Below are 19,810 nucleotides of genomic sequence, written 5' to 3'. Positions count from 1 at the left end.
AAACAGGCCCTTCGGCCCAACAAGTCCACACCAACCCGCCGAAGCGCAACCCACCCATAACCCTACATTTACCCCTTCACCTAACACTACGGGCAATTTAGCATGGCCAATTCACCTGACCTGCACATCTTTGGACTGTGGGAGGAAACCGGAGCACCCGGAGGAAACCCACGCAGACACGGGGAGAACGTGCAAACTCCACACAGTCAGTCGCCTGAGGCGGGAATTGAACCTGGGTCTCTGGCGCTGTGACGCAGCAGTGCTAACCACTGTGCCACCCAGTGAGGGGCTGGTTTGGGGAGTGACGGTGGGAGTGGGGGGGTGGTGGTTTGGGGAGTGACAATGGGGGGAGGGGGTGGGACTGGTTTGGGGAGTGAGGGTGTGGTGGTTTGGGGAGTGAGGGTGGGGATGGTTTGGGGAGTGAGGGTGGGGCTGGTTTGGGGAGTGAGGGTGAGGGGAGGGGGCGGGGCTGGTTTGGGGAGTGAGGGTGGAGGGACGGGGTGGGACTGGTTTGGGGGGTGAGGGTGGGGGAGGGGCGGGACTGGTTTGGGGAGTGAGGGTGTGGTGGTTTGGGGAGTGAGGGTGGGGTTGGTTTGGGGAGTGAGGGTGAGGGGAGGGGGGCGGGGCTGGTTTGGGGAGTGAGGGTGGGGGGACGGGGTGGGACTGGTTTGGGGAATGAGGGTGGGGGAGGGGGTGGGACTGGTTTGGGGAGTGAGGGTGTGGTGGTTTGGGGAGTGAGGGTGGGGCTGGTTTGGGGAGTGAGGGTGGGGTTGGTTTGGGGAGTGAGGGTGAGGGGAGGGGGGCGGGGCTGGTTTGGGGAGTGAGGGTGGAGGGACGGGGTGGGACTGGTTTGGGGAATGAGGGTGGGGGAGGGGGTGGGACTGGTTTGGGGAGTGGGGGTGTGGTGGTTTGGGGAGTGGGGGTGTGGTGGTTTGGGGAGTGAGGGTGTGGTGGTTTGGGGAGTGAGGGTGGGGATGGTTTGGGGAGTGAGGGTGGAGGGACGGGGTGGGACTGGTTTGGGGAATGGGGGTGGGGGGAGGGGGTGGGACTGGTTTGGGGAATGGGGGTGGGGGGAGGGGGTGGGACTGGTTTGGGGAATGGGGGTGGGGGGAGGGGGTGGGACTGGTTTGGGGAGTGAGTGTGGGGCTGGTTTGGGGAGTGAGGGTGAGGGGAGGGGGGCGGGACTGGTTTGGGGAGTGAGGGTGGGGGAGGGGCGGGGCTGGTTTGGGGAGTGACGGTGGGAGGAGGGGGCGGGGCTGGTTTGGGACCTGCTGGACACGGGCTTTGCCCCTGGTCCCTGTTGCCCAGGCAACGCTATGCTCCATTGACTGGCGGCTGCTGATGACGCTACTAACCTTCACCTATCAGAACAAAGACAGACACGTGACCGGCGCGTGGCCTGCTGGATTCTGGGTATTGTGGTGCGGCCCGCGGCGCATGCGCAAAGTCTCCCAAAGAAGATTCCGGAAAGAAGCGGTGGAAAGGGAGTGCGCAGCAACCGGCGCCGGAGCGGTGAGTCCCTGCTGGAGGCAGAGGGTCAGAGACCATTCCACCATACCCCACCCCGATGGTCTGGGGAGAGAGATCAACCAACCCCTTCCGCCGGGGCGAGAGATTAACCCCTCCCCTCCCCCCCCCCCGGTGGGACAGATTAACTCCTCCCCTCCCCGGGGGGGGAGAGATTAACCCTTCCCCCAGCGGGGGGGGAGAGATTAACCCCTCTCCTCCCCCCCCCGGTGGGACAGATTAACTCCTCCCCTCCCCAGGGGGGGGGAAGAGATTAACCCTTCCCCTTGGGTGGGACAGATTAACCCCTCCCCCTGGAGAGGGATAGATTAACACTTCTCCCCCCCTGGGAGAGGCAGATTAACCCCTCCCTGGGGGGAGAGATTAACCCCTCCCCCCCAGGAGGGACAGATTAACTCTTCCCCCGGGGGATGTTTATCCCCTACCCCAGGTGAGATAGAGAGATTGTTTGCCCCCCATCTCCAGGTGTGAGAAAAAGTTTTTCCTCCTGCGTCACACTGTGACCCCCAGTCCCAGAGAGGGGGAAAGGACAGTATATCTATCACACTGTGGCTCCCCCAGTCCCAGTGGGGGAAAGAATTTAGTGATATGTATGTGAACCTCTTATACACAGCGAGGAACAGTGCTGTGGTTTCTGCGGCAAAACTTATTGAATGCTAACCTCACATCTATTGTTCATCAGCCTGAAATCCTAATGTAACGTAGACCCACGAATACTGCTTGGGTACTTGATGAAGTTTGTACAATTCCCTCTTATCTGTTCTTAGAATTTGGCATTTCATTTTCTCTGCTGCTGCTAATCCTTTTCTTTTACTCATGGAATGACAGGATTGTAGTTGTATGAGGCAGTTGATGGTGTCTCTGCATTGCATCATGTGGTTATTGTTCTGAGCTCAGCAGTGAATGCTACTGTAATGAGGCAGAATCAAACTGGGTGTCTCTTGCATCATGTTTTTGAGATGATGTTATCTTGAGTTGAATATGAAAGCTGAATCGTTTCTCCACTTGATATTGTTGTGTTATCCTAACTGGGAAGCAAGTGTTTTGAAAGGTTGTTTCGCACTGATTTTTAGACTTTTACATTTCAGAAAGACCAATGCTTCATTATTTTATTCACTTGACATCGAGTAGGCATTGCAGCCATTCTGTGCAAAATGAGATCTTACAAAAATAACAGTTACTCTAGTTTTAGAGGATTTCTGATCAGGTTAGTGGGGTAAATGTTGTTTGTGTAGTAGTCTGGCCTTGAACGTCCACATGCACCATTTGAGCTGACACCCAGACCCATGATTTAGCACCACTTGCATAAAACAAGACAAAATCAGCTGTGCGGTTGATTTAAAAAAAATAGACTGCAGAAAGATATCAGTGGGCTACACAATTGGGTGGGATAGTAACAAATGGAATTTGCACAGTAAATGATATTTGGCTTAAGTGTAAAGCAACCAAGGAGTGATGACTGAAAGATTCATGAGGATGGCAGGATAGATAAGATACAAGAAAAGAAATTGCTGGAGAAACTCAGCATCTGTGAAAGAAAACAGTTAACGCTTCAAGTCCAGTAATCCTTCTTTAGAACAGGTTATGAGGGATCTAGATAGAATGGGTCTCTTAAATTGAATTGCATTAGCTTTGTTATCGCATGTACTCATTTGATTACACTACAGTACATTCGTAGATACAACGGTACTCAATTGAGTTCATAGAAAACAAACATGAGGGAAGTAAAGAAATAAATAGTCTGGTATTGTAGGTGATAGGAATAAATTAGGAAAATGAAATGGTTAGAATATCAGTCCTTCCGACTCTGTCCGTGCCGGCACCGAACCTCCACCACGTCGCTGGTCCAGTGCCACCACGTCGCTGCTGCCGGCACTGGACCACCACTTCAGGGATCATCACCACACTGACATCACTGAAAACATTGTCGTCCCACAGCCAAGTCTCTCTGGCTACTCTGTCACGTTAGGTCACCACAAGGCATGAGTCCCATTTGGGCTGTAGATGTTGCCTTGTCGGCATTGCCATCTTCAGGAGGCAGCTGCTGCCATCTCTGATAGATAGAGCTTTGCTGCAGCTGACCCCAAACACCAGCACAACACTGTAGCTGCCACTGACCCTGACACAGGGAGAGTGATCCCGCTGCTGCTGCCACTGCCACTGACCCTAATGCAGGGAGAATGACCCTGCTGCTGCCACTGACCCTAATGCAGGGAGAATGACCCTGCTGCTGCCACTGACCGTAATGCAGGGAGAATGGCCCCGCTGCTGCTACAGCCACTGACCCTGATGCAGGGAGAATGACCCCGCTGCTGCTGCTGCTACTGACCCTGACACAGGGAGAATGACCCTGCTGCTGCTACTGACCGTAATGCAGGCAGAATGACCCTGCTGCTGCTACTGACCGTAATGCAGGCAGAATGACCCTGCTGCTGCCACTGACCGTAATGCAGGGAGAATGGCCCCGCTGCTGCTACAGCCACTGACCCTGATGCAGGGAGAATGACCCCGCTGCTGCTGCTGCTACTGACCCTGACACAGGGAGAATGACCCTGCTGCTGCTACTGACCGTAATGCAGGCAGAATGACCCTGCTGCTGCTACTGACCGTAATGCAGGGAGAATGGCCCCGCTGCTGCTACAGCCACTGACCCTGATGCAGGGAGAATGACCCCGCTGCTGCTGCTGCTACTGACCCTGACACAGGGAGAATGACCCTGCTGCTGCTACTGACCGTAATGCAGGCAGAATGACCCTGCTGCTGCCACTGACCGTAATGCAGGGAGAATGGCCCCGCTGCTGCTACAGCCACTGACCCTAATGCAGGGAGAATGACCCCGCTGCTGCTGCTGCTACTGACCGTAATGCAGGGAGAATGACCCCGCTGCTGCTGCTGCCACTGACCCTAATGCAGGGAGAATGACCCCGCTGCTGACACTGACCCTAATGCAGGGGGAATGACCCCGCTGCTGCTGCTGCCACTGACCCTAATGCAGGGAGAATGACCCCGCTGCTGACACTGACCCTAATGCAGGGGGAATGACCCCGCTGCTGCTGCTGCCACTGACCCTAATGCAGGGAGAATGACCCCGCTGCTGACACTGACCCTAATGCAGGGGGAATGATCCCGCTGCTGCCACTGCTACTGACCCTAATGCAGGGAGAATGACCCCGCAGCTGCTGCTGCCACTGACCCTAATGCAGGGGGAATGACCCCGCTGCTGCTGCTGCCACTGACCCCAATGCAGGGGGAATGACCCCACTGCTGCCACTGCCGCTGACCCTGACGCAGGGAGAATGACCCCGCTGCTGCCACTGCCACTGACCCTAATGCAGGGAGAATGACCCCGCTGCTGACACTGACCCTGACGCAGGGAGAATGACCCCGCTGCTGACACTGACCCTGACGCAGGGAGAATGACCCCGCTGCTGCTGCTGCCACTGACCCCAATGCAGGGAGAATGACCCCGCTGCTGACACTGACACTGACCCTAATGCAGGGGGAATGACCCCGCTGCTGCCACTGCTACTGACCCTGACGCAGGGAGAATAACCCCGCAGCTGCCACTGCCACTGACCCTAATGCAGGGAGAATGACCCCGCTGCTGCTGCTGCCACTGACCCTAATGCAGGGGGAATGACCCCGCTGCTGCTGCTGCCACTGACCCTAATGCAGGGAGAATGACCCCGCTGCTGCCACTGACCCTGACGCAGGGAGAATGACCCCGCTGCTGCTGCTGCCACTGACCCCAATGCAGGGGGAATGACCCCGCTGCTGCTGCTGCCACTGACCCTAATGCAGGGAGAATGACCCCGCTGCTGACACTGACCCTAATGCAGGGAGAATGACCCTGCTGCTGCCACTGACCCTAATGCAGGGGGAATGACCCCGCTGCTGCTGCTGCTGCTACTGACCGTAATGCAGGGAGAATGACCCCGCTGCTGCTGCTGCCACTGACCCTAATGCAGGGAGAATGATCCTGCTGCTGACACTGACCCTAATGCAGGGAGAATGACCCTGCTGCTGCTACTGACCGTAATGCAGGGAGAATGACCCCGCTGCTGACACTGACCCTAATGCAGGGAGAATGACCCTGCTGCTGCCACTGACCCTAATGCAGGGAGAATGACCCCGCTGCTGCTGCTACTGACCGTAATGCAGGGAGAATGACCCCGCTGCTGCTGCTGCAACTGACCCTAATGCAGGGAGAATGACCCCGCTGCTGACACTGACCCTGACGTAGGGAGAATGACCCCGCTGCTGCTGCTGCAACTGATCCTGACGCAGGGGGAATGACCCCGCTGCTGTTGCTGCTGCCACTGACCCTGACGCAGGGAGAATGACCCCGCTGCTGCTGCCATTGGCCCTGAATGCTGGGAGAACGCACTTAGTGCCACCACCTCCGATCCCTGGGAAACGTTACAACTGCCGATTGGCATGTAGCTCTCTCCCTCTCTCTCGCTGCCTCACCAGTGCTGCCAACGAACCCGCCACAGAAAAGAAGAAAACAAAATACCGAAAGTAAAGGAAAATAAAGTGAAAGAAAAGTGCAGAAGCACAAATAAATCAAAGAAGGAAAGCAGGTGGGAGCAGTTGGGCCTCGAATAAGAGCCACTTAGTCTTGTTACTCCACCACCATCTTTCACCTGATTTAAGGTGTCTGTAACCAGGGGGCATTAATTTAAGGGAGACTATGTGATGTTGAGCATATATGAGAGGAAATGTTATTATCAGAGGATGATGGAACGTCTGAAATTCGCAGTCTGAAAGGATGATTGCAGTAGAAACCCTCTCAACATTGAAAAACTGCTTGGAGGTTTACGTGAAGTTACATCACCTACAAAACCACAGATGAGGGCTGGGAAGTGGGATTAGGCTGGATGGTGACTTGCAGGATGGGACAACACAGTGGGCTCCTGCTATTTCTGTGAATGCTTGTTGCAACACAGCAGTCCCTGAGTACTGTCCAGGACGCAAACACATTCCATTCCCAACCCAGCCCCATCACAGTTCCTCCAGTTCGTTGCCGTTAGTCTTACCAAGTGAGGCACCCTGCTAGTTTTACTGGAACAAGTGAATATTTTGTAATGATATCAGGGTATTGTATTCAATGATCTACTGTATCATATTTATGTTGTTCTGACTTTTGTCTCTATACCTTGAAATGATGAACCTCCCATTTTGCCTTTTGTTCAGCAGCTGCAGGCTTTTCAAGGCTCAAGCTCAGCATTACTGCCATCTGATTTAACTTGCTGCCATTTTGTTTGGCTTCTTGCAGTAAAGGGGGTAATTTATCATCTGGTTTTCCCAATTCGTTTGAATATTCTTTCAAAATTACATGGTTTTATGAATGATGCAATTATAAATGTTTATTTGTAACTGTCCAACAACAGGGAAATAGACAGCTGATCTCCTATAATCAAGCAAGGTGATGAAACAAGCTATGATCAGAGGAGATGTCACACTTCTGTCAAGCAATGTCTTTAATCGAGGAATAAATATTTTCAGTTAGTTAGAGCTGGGTTAGTGCAGTAACTAAGAATCCAGTAACTTACTGAACTCTCTGATTCCTGTTCTCCTCATTAGAGAGTCTCTAACGTGGAGTTTTTGAAGAGTAGTTCAGCAATATTGCTCACTAAAAGTGTGACGTGCCTGCAACATTTAGCAGGTCTCTTTGCTTTCTCAACAGTTCCCATCAGCATTACTTGCTGAGACATCATGTTGGCAGCAAGGTTCACTTGCCTGAGGCCTGTTCTCACCCAAGGAGGTCCAGCATGGAGGAGCTATAACCTGAAAAGTACACAGTGGCTTCTGCAGCCCAAACAAGTGAGTTTGTTTGTCATTAAACAAGGTTGATGTGATACAGTAATAGTGAATATGCTCTGTCCACTTCAGTATATATGAAACTCAGGCAATGTCTCTATTAAAGCTGGAGAAGGTGGTGTACCCATGACATTGGCTATAACAGGATAGATAAGACTGGATTGAAAACCATGATTCTCCTGTGGTGGTTTCTCAACCCACCCTTGAAACATTACTTTGAAACCAGCATGTGTGTCCACTTCATATTTCTCATGTACGCTGACACCTCTGAACTGTAACTTCACTAACAATGATCTCAGCTGTTTTTCTAAGACTAATTAACTGATTTCAGATCTTGTTACAAATGCTATTCCCCACCACAGCTACAGTCCATCTCCCTGGCCAGTTCCCTGCCTCAGTCCCACAGTTATTTTAATAGGGTTCTGTACATCCACTTGTTTGGTCCTCTTCCAATGATAGTTAAGGTAGTTAACTAGAGTGGATTTCTGTCGGCTAAGTTAACTGGCTTCGTAGAGGTATTGCAAACGTTGTACACAAGTATTAGTTAAAGACTGCAGTCATTGCTGGCTATAAGTCCAGAATTAATAACTTTGATATTAGTAGCTGTGTTGATTATGAAAGTTGAGATGTTTCTTGAGCCTGTCTATTTATTTATCAATGTGTCACTCTAACTCCACTGTGTCTTTTCCACTTCACAAAACTTAACTACTGAACCAGTAATAACCACCTTTCCTGTTCCAGAATTATGCCACCAAGTCGCGTGTTAATGTACGACGGACTAAAACAATGCGTGAAAAGATGAAGGAAGCAGTGTTGAGCCCTGCACTGGAAACTGCAGCAAGATGTAAGTCTATGTTTCAAGAGTTTGTCTTTGTGTGAACAGATTTACAGTTTATGAGCAAAATGGTGTTGGATGCAATTGGAAAATGCTGCATTGTGAAAGAAATATATTTATGATAGCCTGACACTCAAGTATATGGAAGGTTTGAGTTAAAAAGAAAGGCTGGATAGATTAGGACTTCTTTAACTAGAGCATAGGAGGTTGAGAGGTGACTGTAGAAGTTTATAAAATAATAAGGCGTATAGAAAGGGTTAACAGTAGTTGTCTTTCCCTAGGATGGGGAATTTCAAGATTGGGGACACATTTTTAAGGTGAGAGGAGAGAGATTTAAAAAATATGAGAGGCAGTTTTTTTTACACAGGGCTGTTTGCATGTGGAAGGAGCCTCCTGACAAAATGGTGGATGTGGGTACAGTTACAAAGAACATTCATAAGTACATGAATAGGAAAGGTTTGGAGGGATATGGGCCAGGAGCAGGCAGGTGGAACTAGTTTAGTTTGGGATTATGTTTGGCATGGACTGGTTGGACTGAAGGCTCTGTTTCCATGCTGTATGACTCTGAGTTACAATAATTATTCACTCCGGTCTGGCATAAAAATAAAATAGGGAAAGGTGGCCCAACCATGGCTGAAAAGGAAAATTAAGGATAGTGTTGGATCCAAGGAAGAAGCATACAAATCAGCTAAAGTATGCAGCAGACCTGAGGAGTGGGAGCAGTTTAAGTTTTAACAAAGGGATTAAGAGAGAGGAAGTGAAGTTCAAGAGTCAGCTTGCAGGGATCATCTGAACAGTTGTAATGATTGAGTGAAGTAAAACAGATTAGTGCAGACAGATGTAGAGACTTTGCTATCAGAAACAAGGAAGTTACAAGGTGGAGCAAAGAGCTGGCAGATCAAATAAATCAAATATTCTAGGTGTACCTTCACAAGGAAGAACACCAGTAACATTCCAAAAATGTCAGGGATACAGGGTCTATTCAGAGGGAGAAACTGAAGAAAATCAGTATTAGTACAACAATGGTGTTTAGGAAATTGTTGGGATTAAAGATTGACAAATCCTGAGGATAATCTCCGTTCCAGAGCACTTGAGGAAGTTGCCCAGGAATAGTGAATGCATTGGTTATTTTTCAAGATATTTTAGAAACTGGAATAGTTCCTATGGTTTAGAGGGTTGCTAATGTAACCCCACTGTTTATAAATAAAGTAGGAAAGGAGAAAACTGGAGTTATAGACAAGTGGCAATGGATTGGTGGTGGGGAGAGGTGTGTGTGTGTGTGTGTGTGTGTGTGTGTGTGTGTGTGACCCAATTATTCTTATGCAACTGTCACTGAGAAGGCACAGGCAGATGCAGAAAGTTGTGCAGAAGGGAACTGGTATGTTGGCCTTCATAATGAGAGGATTCAAACACAGGAGCAGACATATCTTGCCGCAATTGTATAGGGAATTGGTAAGACCATGCATGGAGTATTGTGGGCAGTTTTGCTGTACTTATTTGAGAAAGGATGTTGTGGCTGTGGAGTACGTCAGATTGATTCCTGGGATGACAGAACTGATGCATGAAGAGACCCTGGATCGGTTGTATTACATTCACTGGCGTTTAGAAAAATGAGTGGGAATTTCATCGAAACATATAAAATTCTAACAGCTCTTGATATGGTAAATCCAGGAAAGACAAAGTGATGGTATCCCTGTCTCTGGGCCAATCCAAGTTCAAGTTCTATTGGACAAGTTGATTCAAACTATTTATAAGAATAAAGCTTGTCAGCAGTTAAATAATCCTCTCACTACAATCTTTGTATATCCATTGTAATCTCCTCTGTACTTGTTCTGCACTGCTGTGACCATTTCTCCTCTTCAGCTTTCTCCTCCACTTGTCAGTTATTCCTGCACCCTTTTTCCTCTGTATATCCTCACTTAAAAGTTATCTCATCTATTTCACACACATTTTCCTCATGAGGTGAGATCCTTACTTTGTCCCAGTCCACTTGCAGTCAATAGTCTTTTAAAATCTGACCTGAACAGGTCATCAATCTTCCAAATTTATTTCATTCCCATTCTAGTTTTATCACATTTTGAGATGTTGGAAATTTTTCATTTGTGTTTCTCGATTTTAAGTACGTGCCATCATTCTGAACATTGCAATCTGATGATGAATGTGTTAAATGAAGCTGTTCTTTCTGTTCTCTATGAAGTACTCTCTGGTTAGCTGCATTATAAAGCTTTCTCTATGCTGTTTCTATCATATGTTTTAGCAAATCTGACATCAATAATATCATGGTGACCCTCATGTAAATTGGCTCATTAAATCTGTATTATGTGTATTATTCTGTGGATTAGTATCCATAGGAGCCAAGCAGCCTCGTTATCAGGGATTGTCTCAAATCTGCATTTAATATGTGTAAAAGACTTAACTCGCACACTGTGTTACCTGATGTGCTTACTAGATCTTTTGATTCTACTAATATTCATTTAGTTTGTAATGCAGCATATTCTAACACGTCTGAACTGTTGTGTTTCAGTCGACTTGACAGGAAGATTGTTTGTGGCTGGAGGAGCAGCTGTGGGTCTTGGAGCACTTTGTTACTATGGACTGGGTATGTCCAACGAGATTGGAGCCATTGAGAAAGCTGTGTAAGTATGTAACTGTGAGCATTTGTAGAGAACGACAGAACAGTTTGTTACAAATTTAGACTAACCTTTTGAGAATGTTCATTTCAGATCACTGGAATATTAATCTATATGTAACATTCAGGGTAGATAATTTAGCATTCCATTTTCACCAAATGGCAAAGATTTTAGTTTAAATTGGACTACTTTGGTTAAAAGTAATGAATGTTTGCACTGAATTGCCATAGAATTTTACCAACCTATTTAAGTTGTTTGGTGACACTGGCTGACCAGTCACCATTTATTTCCTGTCCCTAGTTGCCCTTGAGAACGTGGTGGTGAGCTGCCTTTTTGAATAGTTATAGTCCATATGCTGTAGGTAGACCTATAATGCCCTTGGGGAGGGAATTCCAGGACTTTAATCCAGCAATATATTTCCAAGCCAGGATGGTGAGTGGATTGAAGGGGAACTTGCAGTTGGTGGTATTTCCAAGTATCTGCTACCCTTGATCTTCAAGATGGAAGTGGTCATGGAAGGTGCTGTGTAAGATCTTTGGTGAATTTCTGCAGGGCATCTTGAAGATAATATACACTGTTGCTACTGAGCATTGGTGGAGGAGGGAATGGATGTGGTGCTAATCAAGTGGGCTGTTTTGTTCTGAATGGTGACAAGTTTCTTGAGTTGCTGGAGCTTCACCGTGTGTAAGCAAGTGGGGAGTATTCTATCACAATCCTGACTTGTACCTTGTAGATGGTGGGCAGGCTTTAGAGAGTCAGGATGTGAGTTACTCACTGCAGAATTCCTAATCCCTGATCTGCTCTTGTAGCTGTTGCATTTATATGGCAAGTCCAGTTGAGTTTCTGGTCAATGGCAGCTCTAAGGATGTTGACAGTGGGGAATTCAGTGATAGCAACTTTGAATGTGAAGGGTTGATGGTTACATTGTCTCTTATTGGTGATTGTCATTGCCTGGCATTTGTGTGGTGCGACTGTTACTTGCCACTTGTCAGCCCAAGCCTGGATATTGTTCAGATTTTATTGCATTTGGAGCTGGACTGCTTCAGTATTGTTAGTAGGATATTGGCCCACAGTGCTCATGAATAAAACAGAATTACTCTGTAGTGACAACCTCTGGTGCAGAAGTTTGTTATTTTAAACTGTTTCATTTGAAAGTGATTTCACATCACGTTGCCTTGCTACTTAAGATAAACAAAATAGAATTGACGTTTTCAGAAAAAGAATTCCTGAATCAGGAATCAGAGACAAAAGTAAAATTAACAGTATATTTCCTAACAAAGCAAGTAATTAGAAGTTGATCCATGCTCACAATAAAGTTGAGTACTAAAAGTAGTAATTTTTGGGTTTGTAATTTGTAGCATTGGTAGTTATTACTTATAGTTACTCAGTATGGTCCATGACTGCCTGATAGTTAGTGAAGAGGAAACTGCGGGTGCTGAAGCCAAGTTGGAGCACCTGGTACTACTGTAATTCAGATCAGCTCACTGAACAGTGTTGGAACTTGGGGCCTCCTTAGACTACTTGATCTAATGTGCTTTTGTGTTCAAGGTGGAGAAATATTTGGACTTAGTCATACCACTAACCTGATAATATATCCCACAGTATTTGGCCACAATATGTGAAGGACAGGATCCGTTCCACATACATGTACTTTTCAGGAGGTATAGGACTCACAGCTCTGTCAGCTGTAGCGATCAGCAGATCACCAGCAATCATGAATCTCATGATGAAGAATTCTTTTCTGGTAAGTTGTTGAGAAAGTCATGGACATCACTTAGTAAAGCTTTCTTGATGATGATTTACTGATGTTTGCTTAAACACTTCCAAAGGTATTTCATTGAGCCATTTTTTTAAAAATAGAATCTCTACAGTGTGGAAATGGGCCATTTGGCACACCGACCCTCCGAAGAGTATCCCATCCTGACCCATTCCCCTAACCTGTTATTCTAGATTTACTCCTGACTAATGAACCCAACCTATGCATCCCTGGACACAATTGTCAGTTTAGCATGGCCAGTCCACCTAACCTGCACATCTTTTGGACAGTGGGAGGAAACTGAAGCCACATGGAGGAAACCCACGCAGGCACAGAGAATGTGCGAACTCCACACAGACGGTTGCCTGAGGCTGGAGTTGAACTCGGGTCCCTGGTGCTGTGAGGCAGCGGTGCTAGCCACTGTACCACTCTTTTGAAGATTTTTAAAAATCTTCCCTCCAGGAAGGGATTGTTGCAAACAAATTTTTAATACTTTTTGATATTAGTGAGTGTAAGGAATAATTCATTCTCTCAGGATTGTACCAAACAAGTCAATTCCGGTTAGTTTGGAAATATTTTCCTAGTTTTGTTTTTTGTCATATTGACAAGACTTTACCCTGACTGTACATCATCATCGACTTTACCAGTTTCCTTATCTCCCCTCCCTCCCCCAATCTCATCCCAGGTCCAACATTCCAACTTGGCACCGCCATCTTGAATTATCCTACCTGTCCATCTTCCTTCCCACCTATTCGTTCCACCCTTCCCTCTGACCTATCACCCTTAATCTGCATCTACCTATCCCAGCCTTCCCAGCTGTCTCCTCCACCCTCCTATTTATCTCTCAGTTTCACTGTCCCCCAAATTCTTGATGAATGGCTTATGTCGAAACCAACTCTCCTGCTCCTTAGATGCTGCCTGACCTGTTGTGCTTTTCCAGTGCCACACTTTTCAACTGTGTAACTTGTCCTGCAACCAAAGTAAACCCTTCTCACAGCCGAAAGTCTTAATTTACAACAGTCCTGAGTTTTATCGAGTTCATAATATCCATGAATATATTGCCTGATGTTAGCAGTAGAATTTGTGCTGGAAGTTAAAGATTGGCCAAATAGATTTCTTACAGGAAATCAAGTCTGTTATCAGAGCGAAGCTAGGTTTTACTTTGAGTCAAGCAATGTAACTCCGACTGGTGCTGTGCCCTGTCCCACATGGGGAATCTTGAGACATTGTTTCAAGTTCCTTCATTGGGCTGTTGTTGACTTATCATTATAATCTATCTGCAAAGAATTTAAGTTTTGATCTTAATACTTGTTTGGCAACCGAGCAGTATAAATGTAGAGGATATTATCTTCAGTAGGTATGACCTGTGTACTCGTGCTTGAGATGCGTATTAGCAAGTTTCTGTTTTTAATGAGTTCATTTAAAAATACTTATTTGTTAAAGTAATTTATATGCTCTAAATTTTGATTTGACAGTAACTTGGAGAAAGACTTTGATTTAAACTGCCCACCAACAGCATTATCTTAGTAATTTTATCCTGAAAAGGTAACTAAGAAAGTAGCCAGATCAGGCTACTGTTGTTGGTTCATTCTGCAGGTTGGCCTGTGTGTTGCATTTGTCTCATCCTGAAGTTTACTGATTTCCTTTTCTCTCTTTTAACAGGCATTAGGAGCATCATTTGCAGCGATGATAGGAGCAGGTGTTTTGGTGAGATCTATACCCTATGAGGAAGGGCTGAATTCTAAACACTTAGCCTGGGTACTGCATTCGGGTGAGAACTGTGTAAACTTTTTGATTTAACATAACTGGTTAACATATGAAATTCTTTTGCCTGGCATTTTAACACAACTAAATTGTATTGATATTCTGACGCTGTACTTTGTTTATTTTCAATACCTCAAACTGAATGTAGGCTTAAATGCTAAAACAGCAAAAGAGAGTTTTATTAATCCATGATTTTATTTCTGTTCAGGTGTGATGGGAGCTATGGTTGCTCCAATGGTCCTCCTTGGTGGCCCCATCCTAATGAAAGCTGCCTGGTACACAGTAGGGATTGTGGGTGGTCTCTCCACTGTGGCTATGTGTGCCCCCAGTGAAAAGTTCCTGCACATTGGTGGACCATTGGCTGTTGGTCTGGGATTGGTTTTTGCTTCCTCTATAGGTAAGTAACTTGGGTAAAAGTCTGTGCATTTTTTGAAGTTTTCATCTATTTTTGAGAGTGTACTCATTTGTAAATGTGTATGTGCATTTTTAGGCTCTGTATTCCTGCCTCCTAGCTCTGCGTTTGGTGCTGGTCTGTATTCTGTGGCTGTCTATGGAGGCCTGGTTCTTTTTGGCATGTTCCTGTTGTATGATACCCAAAAGGTGATCAAACGAGCAGAGATGTACCCAGTGTATGGTGTTCGGAAATTTGATCCTATTAATGCGTAAGTATTAGATTTGCTTTCTTGGTTGTTCTTTTACAGAGGAATAAAGGAAGGTACTTGTAATTACATGATTAGATTAGATTACTTATAGTATGGAAACAGGCACTTCGGCCCAACAAGTCCACACTGACCCTCCGAAGAGCAACCCACCCAGACCCATTCCCCGACATTTACTCCTTCACCTAACACTACGGCAGTCTATATGGCCAATTCACCTAACCTGCACATTTCTGGACTGTGGGAGGAAACCGGAGGAAACCCTCGCAGACACTGGGAGAATGTGCAAACTCCACACAGACAGTTGCCTGAAGCGGGAATTGAACCCGGGTCTCTGGCGCTGTGAGGCATCAGTGCTAACCACAGGGCAGCACGGTGGCACAAAGTTGTATAGTACCTTTATTTTTGGAAAATACTTTCTAAGTAATAGGAAAGTGCATCTGATGTCTACTTGCTGTACTTTTGTAGGTAAGCGCAATAGATTTCAACCCCGCAGTGTGATTATTGCCAACACAGATGATATATTCATTAAAGTTTTAGGGATAGTTAAAGTCACCATTCTCTCATTAAAGAGTAACAACTGGTGGTAATTTTAACCTGGGAGTCGCCATGCCTCAGGTGAGGGGAGAGGTTGAGAATTGGTGACCTTGTTTGGTATGGGAATTGAACCTGTGCTTTTGGCATCACTGTGTACTGCAAACCAGCAATCCAGCCACCTGAGCGAAATGACTCATGTGACGGAGAACAGTTGGCCAGATCACCTTAACAACTCTTCAGCTTGAGTGGTTTCATGGGATTAGATTGCAGTCTTCCCAATTTTAATTGGAAGAAATCCCAAACACATTCACGAGACTGAAATTCCTACCAAATACTCCATATCTTCACCGCTATTGACTCCACCCTGTCAAATCTTTCAAGCTGAGCTTTCTCAACCTTGGCACCCTATTTAATCCTGGTTTACTGACATCTCAAACTCTTCCCATATGCAAAATGAAGGCAATTCCTGTTCACCCTCTTCCATGTGCTTGCTAACCTATGTTGGCCCCTGACCCTTAAACATGAATGAGAATTTTAATACCATGGTGTTAAAGTGCTTCAGTGACCTTAATTTCCCTGTCTATAATTGCCAACTCTGCACTCTTTCAATTTTGAAGTCATTTTAACATCCTTTTACAGAGTGCGGGTATCACCTTGGTATTCCAGAAATTAGCAGCTGTTTCTTTAGCTGCCTAAGCTGTAAGCACTAAAATTTCCTCAATACTTTTCCTCTTCAGCATCTGGCACTCCTGATTAAGATATACCTTAAATCTTGGTCAGAGATGTGGTTTTTGTTTGTCACCTCTTATACTGTCACTTTTGATTTGGTCTGTATTTAGCTGATTTTGATGTGATGTATTTGCTCAGGATGTGATATATTAAGGGCACTGAATACACATTGTATAACTGTAAATGTCTCACAATGTTTTGAACTCAGTTGACAATCATAATTTTTCTCAAAACTAATTTTTCAGGAGTTTCGGTCCCTTGATTAATGTTGTCATTTTACTACTTGTGCTTGAATTCACTCTCGGACGTATCTGTTAATTAATGCTGGCTGACAGTTTCACTGCCCTTTGGATCCGATAGCACATTCTAACCATCAATTTACTGAATTATTAAGTAATTGAAACAATGATCCTTGTGAATTATAATCAAAATGGGTCTATTAACAGTGACAAAGGCATCTTTGAGGATTAATGCAAGTTATAACACTGCTTCCCACTGGCTGGATTGGCTCCAATGCATCTTAATCTACTTTGTTAGCAACTTCAAGTGTTCCAGGTAGATTCTGAGAACTGCTTTAAAGGGCCTCCATTTTTGCCAAAAAAAAAGTTTCATGTTTTTGCAGTTGCCATAAATCAGTAACTTTCTCGATGGGTGATTGGCCCGTATCTCCTAGCACCTCTTCCTGAGAGCCATACATCCCAAATTTCATGGTCGTTGTGGTTGAGCAGTCTAGCCCAATCAAGAGGCATGTGGAGGCAGTCAGCCACTCCGATACTGATAGTTTGACCCTAAGACTGTCTGATATCAGGCTCAATGTAATGAATTGTAGCTGCACAATCCAATACTACCAAGCTAAGTTCCATAACCATGCCATCTGGCTGAGAGCACCTAGACTCTAACATGCTGATAAAGTTAATGGATGGAGAGAAATGGCATTCTTCTGTATTCAGCAGTGAGGTTTCTGAATAATGTGCATGCTTCCACAGTCTTTTAAACATCTTGACTGTGCGAATTGATAGAAACAGATGATCTGAATCATGCCCAAGATAATTATATGCTGAATACAATAGATCTTGCCATTTGTCTAAATCATGTTTTCTTCATTGATAATCAATACAGAAAATATGGTACAGGCATAGATTGAGAGGAAGTATTTGATGAGGACTGAAGATTAGATTAGATTCCCTACAGTGTGGAAACAGGCCCTTCAGCCCTAATAGTCCATACCAACCCTCCAAACAGTAACCCACCCAGACCTACTTCCCTCAGACTAATAAACCCAATGCTATGGGCAATTTAGCAAGGCCAATTGACCTGACCTGCACATCTTTGGATTGTGGGAGGAAACCCACGCAGACACTGGGAGAATGTGCAAATTCCACACAGACAGTCACCCGAGGCTGGAATCGAACCTGGGTCCCTGGTGCTGTGAGGCAGCAGTACTAACAACTGAGCCACCATGCCGCCCCGTGAAGAACGTCTTTCTACTGTTAAATTGCAGGGTGCACTATGCTAAGTGCTCGAGGAGTGTATTGGAGAGTATAGGTGTAAAAACTGATCCTGCATAATGTCACCCAGCAGCTTCAGTCTTTCAGCACATTACTAGTGACTTGCAAATGTGGGCTGAGTGCCACTGAGAACAAGTCACCCATTATCAAAGTGACAGTCTTTAACCCAGCTGCTTGGCGTTGCATATAATCAACAATAGCACCACCAAGGTCAATCTCAGCCTCCATCTGATCTACGTGCATTGTTTCTTAAGTTGGTCGAGTTGCGAGGGGCTCCACTCTGATTGACACGCTGAGCTACTGACAGGTCCCTAGACCCCAGTTAAAGCACAATGTGATCTGTACTTCATACAAAGATTAAAGTACTTTGTTTTGCCAGTGTTAATCAAATGTGTTTCTTTCTAGATGTATGGGGATTTATATGGATACATTAAATATCTTCATTCGAGTAGCAGCTATTCTGTCAAACAGTGGCACTGGCAGGAAGAAGTGATGAAAAGAAGACTGCTTGATTGGAGAGTAGATTCACAAAATCCTGAGTTCAAAGTGGATAAGTTGCCGAATCATCACTGGGTTGTACCGGCTAATCAGTGCCAAGCATAAATCCTCTGCTGAAACAAGTCGCATTAAAGGGACAATGGCTTAACACAGTGATCTTTTTTTTTGCACCTCCTTTGTTTTCTGTGAAAAATAAAATCACAGTCATAATTGGGTAGATGGAGTTCTGTGTAAGTCTGTGTGCACAGAGAGGTGATCTTAAAGTTTTTTTTTCAAATGAAAGTTATCTTTGAAAGTGCGTGGAAATGGCTTTCAAATCTTGAAAACATAATTAAACAGAAGCAACAAAAATGCAACTGCAACTAATAATTGTAACATTGGAGGGAATCTAATCTTTTCATCTCGGTGCAGTGTGGAAACAGGCCCTTCGGCCCAACAAGTCTACACTGACCCTCCAAAGAGCGACCCACCCAGACCCATTTCGCTACATTCCCCCCTGACTAATGCACCCAACGCTACAGGTAATTTAGCATAGCCAATTCACCTAACCTGCACATCTTTGGACTGTGGAAGGAAACCGGAGCACCCGGAGGAAACACACGCAGACACGGGGAGAATGTGCAAACTCCACACAGTCACCCAAAGCTGGAATTAAACCCGGATTCCCTGGCGCTGTGAGGCAGCAGTGCTAACCACTGGACCATGAAATAAACCTTCCAGAGGTGGCTCAGTGTTGTGGCTGAAACAAAACAGCTTTTCAGCTCAAGGTTTCCCATTCACTACACAACCATGCTGTGTACGACCAGTCTAAGCTTTAAAAATGCATTTGCCTGTACGTTTCAGAAGGTCATTATATGTCAAACACAGTGCTGTGGATCTAGAGTTATCTTTAAGTACAGCAAGTTTCCTTCCGTACAGGGCATTAGTGAATTTTTTTTTACTACAAATTGGCAATGGCTACATGCTTGTCGTAATGTCAGCTTTTCATTCCCAATTGGTGGCTCAGTGGTTAGCACTGCTGCCTCAGCACCAGGGACTTGAGTTCAATTCAACTCTCAGACAAGTGTCTGTGTGGAGTTGGCACATTCTCCTCATGTTTGCATGGGTTTCCTCTGGGTGCTCCAGTCCCAAGATATGCAGGCTAGCTGGATTGGCCACGCTAAATTGCCCTGTAGTGTTCAGGAATATATGTAGGTTGGGTACGTTAGCCTTGCAAAATTTAGGGTTACAGGGTAGTGGCATTGATTTGGGTGAGATGGTTTGGAGGGTCAGTCTGGACTTGTTGGACCACATTGCCTGTTTCCACACTGCATGGATTTGATAGAAAAACTTTGCCTTCTGTCATGGTGAGACTTGACCCCCATCTCCAAGATATTAGTCTGAGCCTCAGGATTAAAGATCTTATAACTGCACTTGTGGAAAAAATAGGGTAATCTGAAAGAATTGACTTCCCTTTTCACAAAGCCAAGCTATGTATAGCTAGTCCTTTTGGAAATTCCAACAGAGTAAAATGTGCTCTGAATAAAGAAGATCTTATTCGCGTA

At 45.8% G+C, this 19,810-nt stretch overlaps 1 protein-coding gene across 1 annotated transcript; it reads left to right on the top strand.

Moving 5' to 3' along the window:
* Positions 1 to 1,371: 1,371 nt before the first annotated feature.
* On the top strand, positions 1,372 to 18,481 carry ghitm (growth hormone inducible transmembrane protein). Its single transcript, XM_043678699.2, has 9 exons — positions 1,372 to 1,512; positions 7,217 to 7,353; positions 8,092 to 8,194; positions 10,710 to 10,821; positions 12,418 to 12,559; positions 14,234 to 14,342; positions 14,544 to 14,732; positions 14,826 to 14,997; positions 18,174 to 18,481. Exons 2-9 carry the CDS (start codon positions 7,246 to 7,248, stop codon positions 18,259 to 18,261), a joined length of 1,023 nt encoding a protein of 340 aa, XP_043534634.1. The 5' UTR covers positions 1,372 to 1,512; positions 7,217 to 7,245; the 3' UTR covers positions 18,262 to 18,481.
* Positions 18,482 to 19,810: the final 1,329 nt, after the last annotated feature.

The sequence above is a fragment of the Chiloscyllium plagiosum genome, unplaced genomic scaffold (genome assembly GCF_037043375.1).
Source record: "Chiloscyllium plagiosum isolate Xiang-an unplaced genomic scaffold, Cpla_swu_hap1 HiC_scaffold_43, whole genome shotgun sequence".
NCBI lineage: Eukaryota > Metazoa > Chordata > Chondrichthyes > Orectolobiformes > Hemiscylliidae > Chiloscyllium > Chiloscyllium plagiosum.
The sequence above is the reverse complement of the archived record's forward strand: the minus strand, read 5'-3'. Positions and strand labels throughout refer to the sequence as shown.

Excerpts from the sequence above, each read along its gene's own strand:
- ghitm (XM_043678699.2), top strand. The coding sequence starts at position 7,246 with ATGTTGGCAGCAAGGTTCACTTGCCTGAGGCCTGTTCTCACCCAAGGA. Across the intron at positions 8,195-10,709 it reads ACTGGAAACTGCAGCAAGAT|TCGACTTGACAGGAAGATTG; the intron begins GTAAGTCTATGT and ends GTTGTGTTTCAG. Across the intron at positions 14,998-18,173 it reads AAATTTGATCCTATTAATGC|ATGTATGGGGATTTATATGG; the intron begins GTAAGTATTAGA and ends GTTTCTTTCTAG.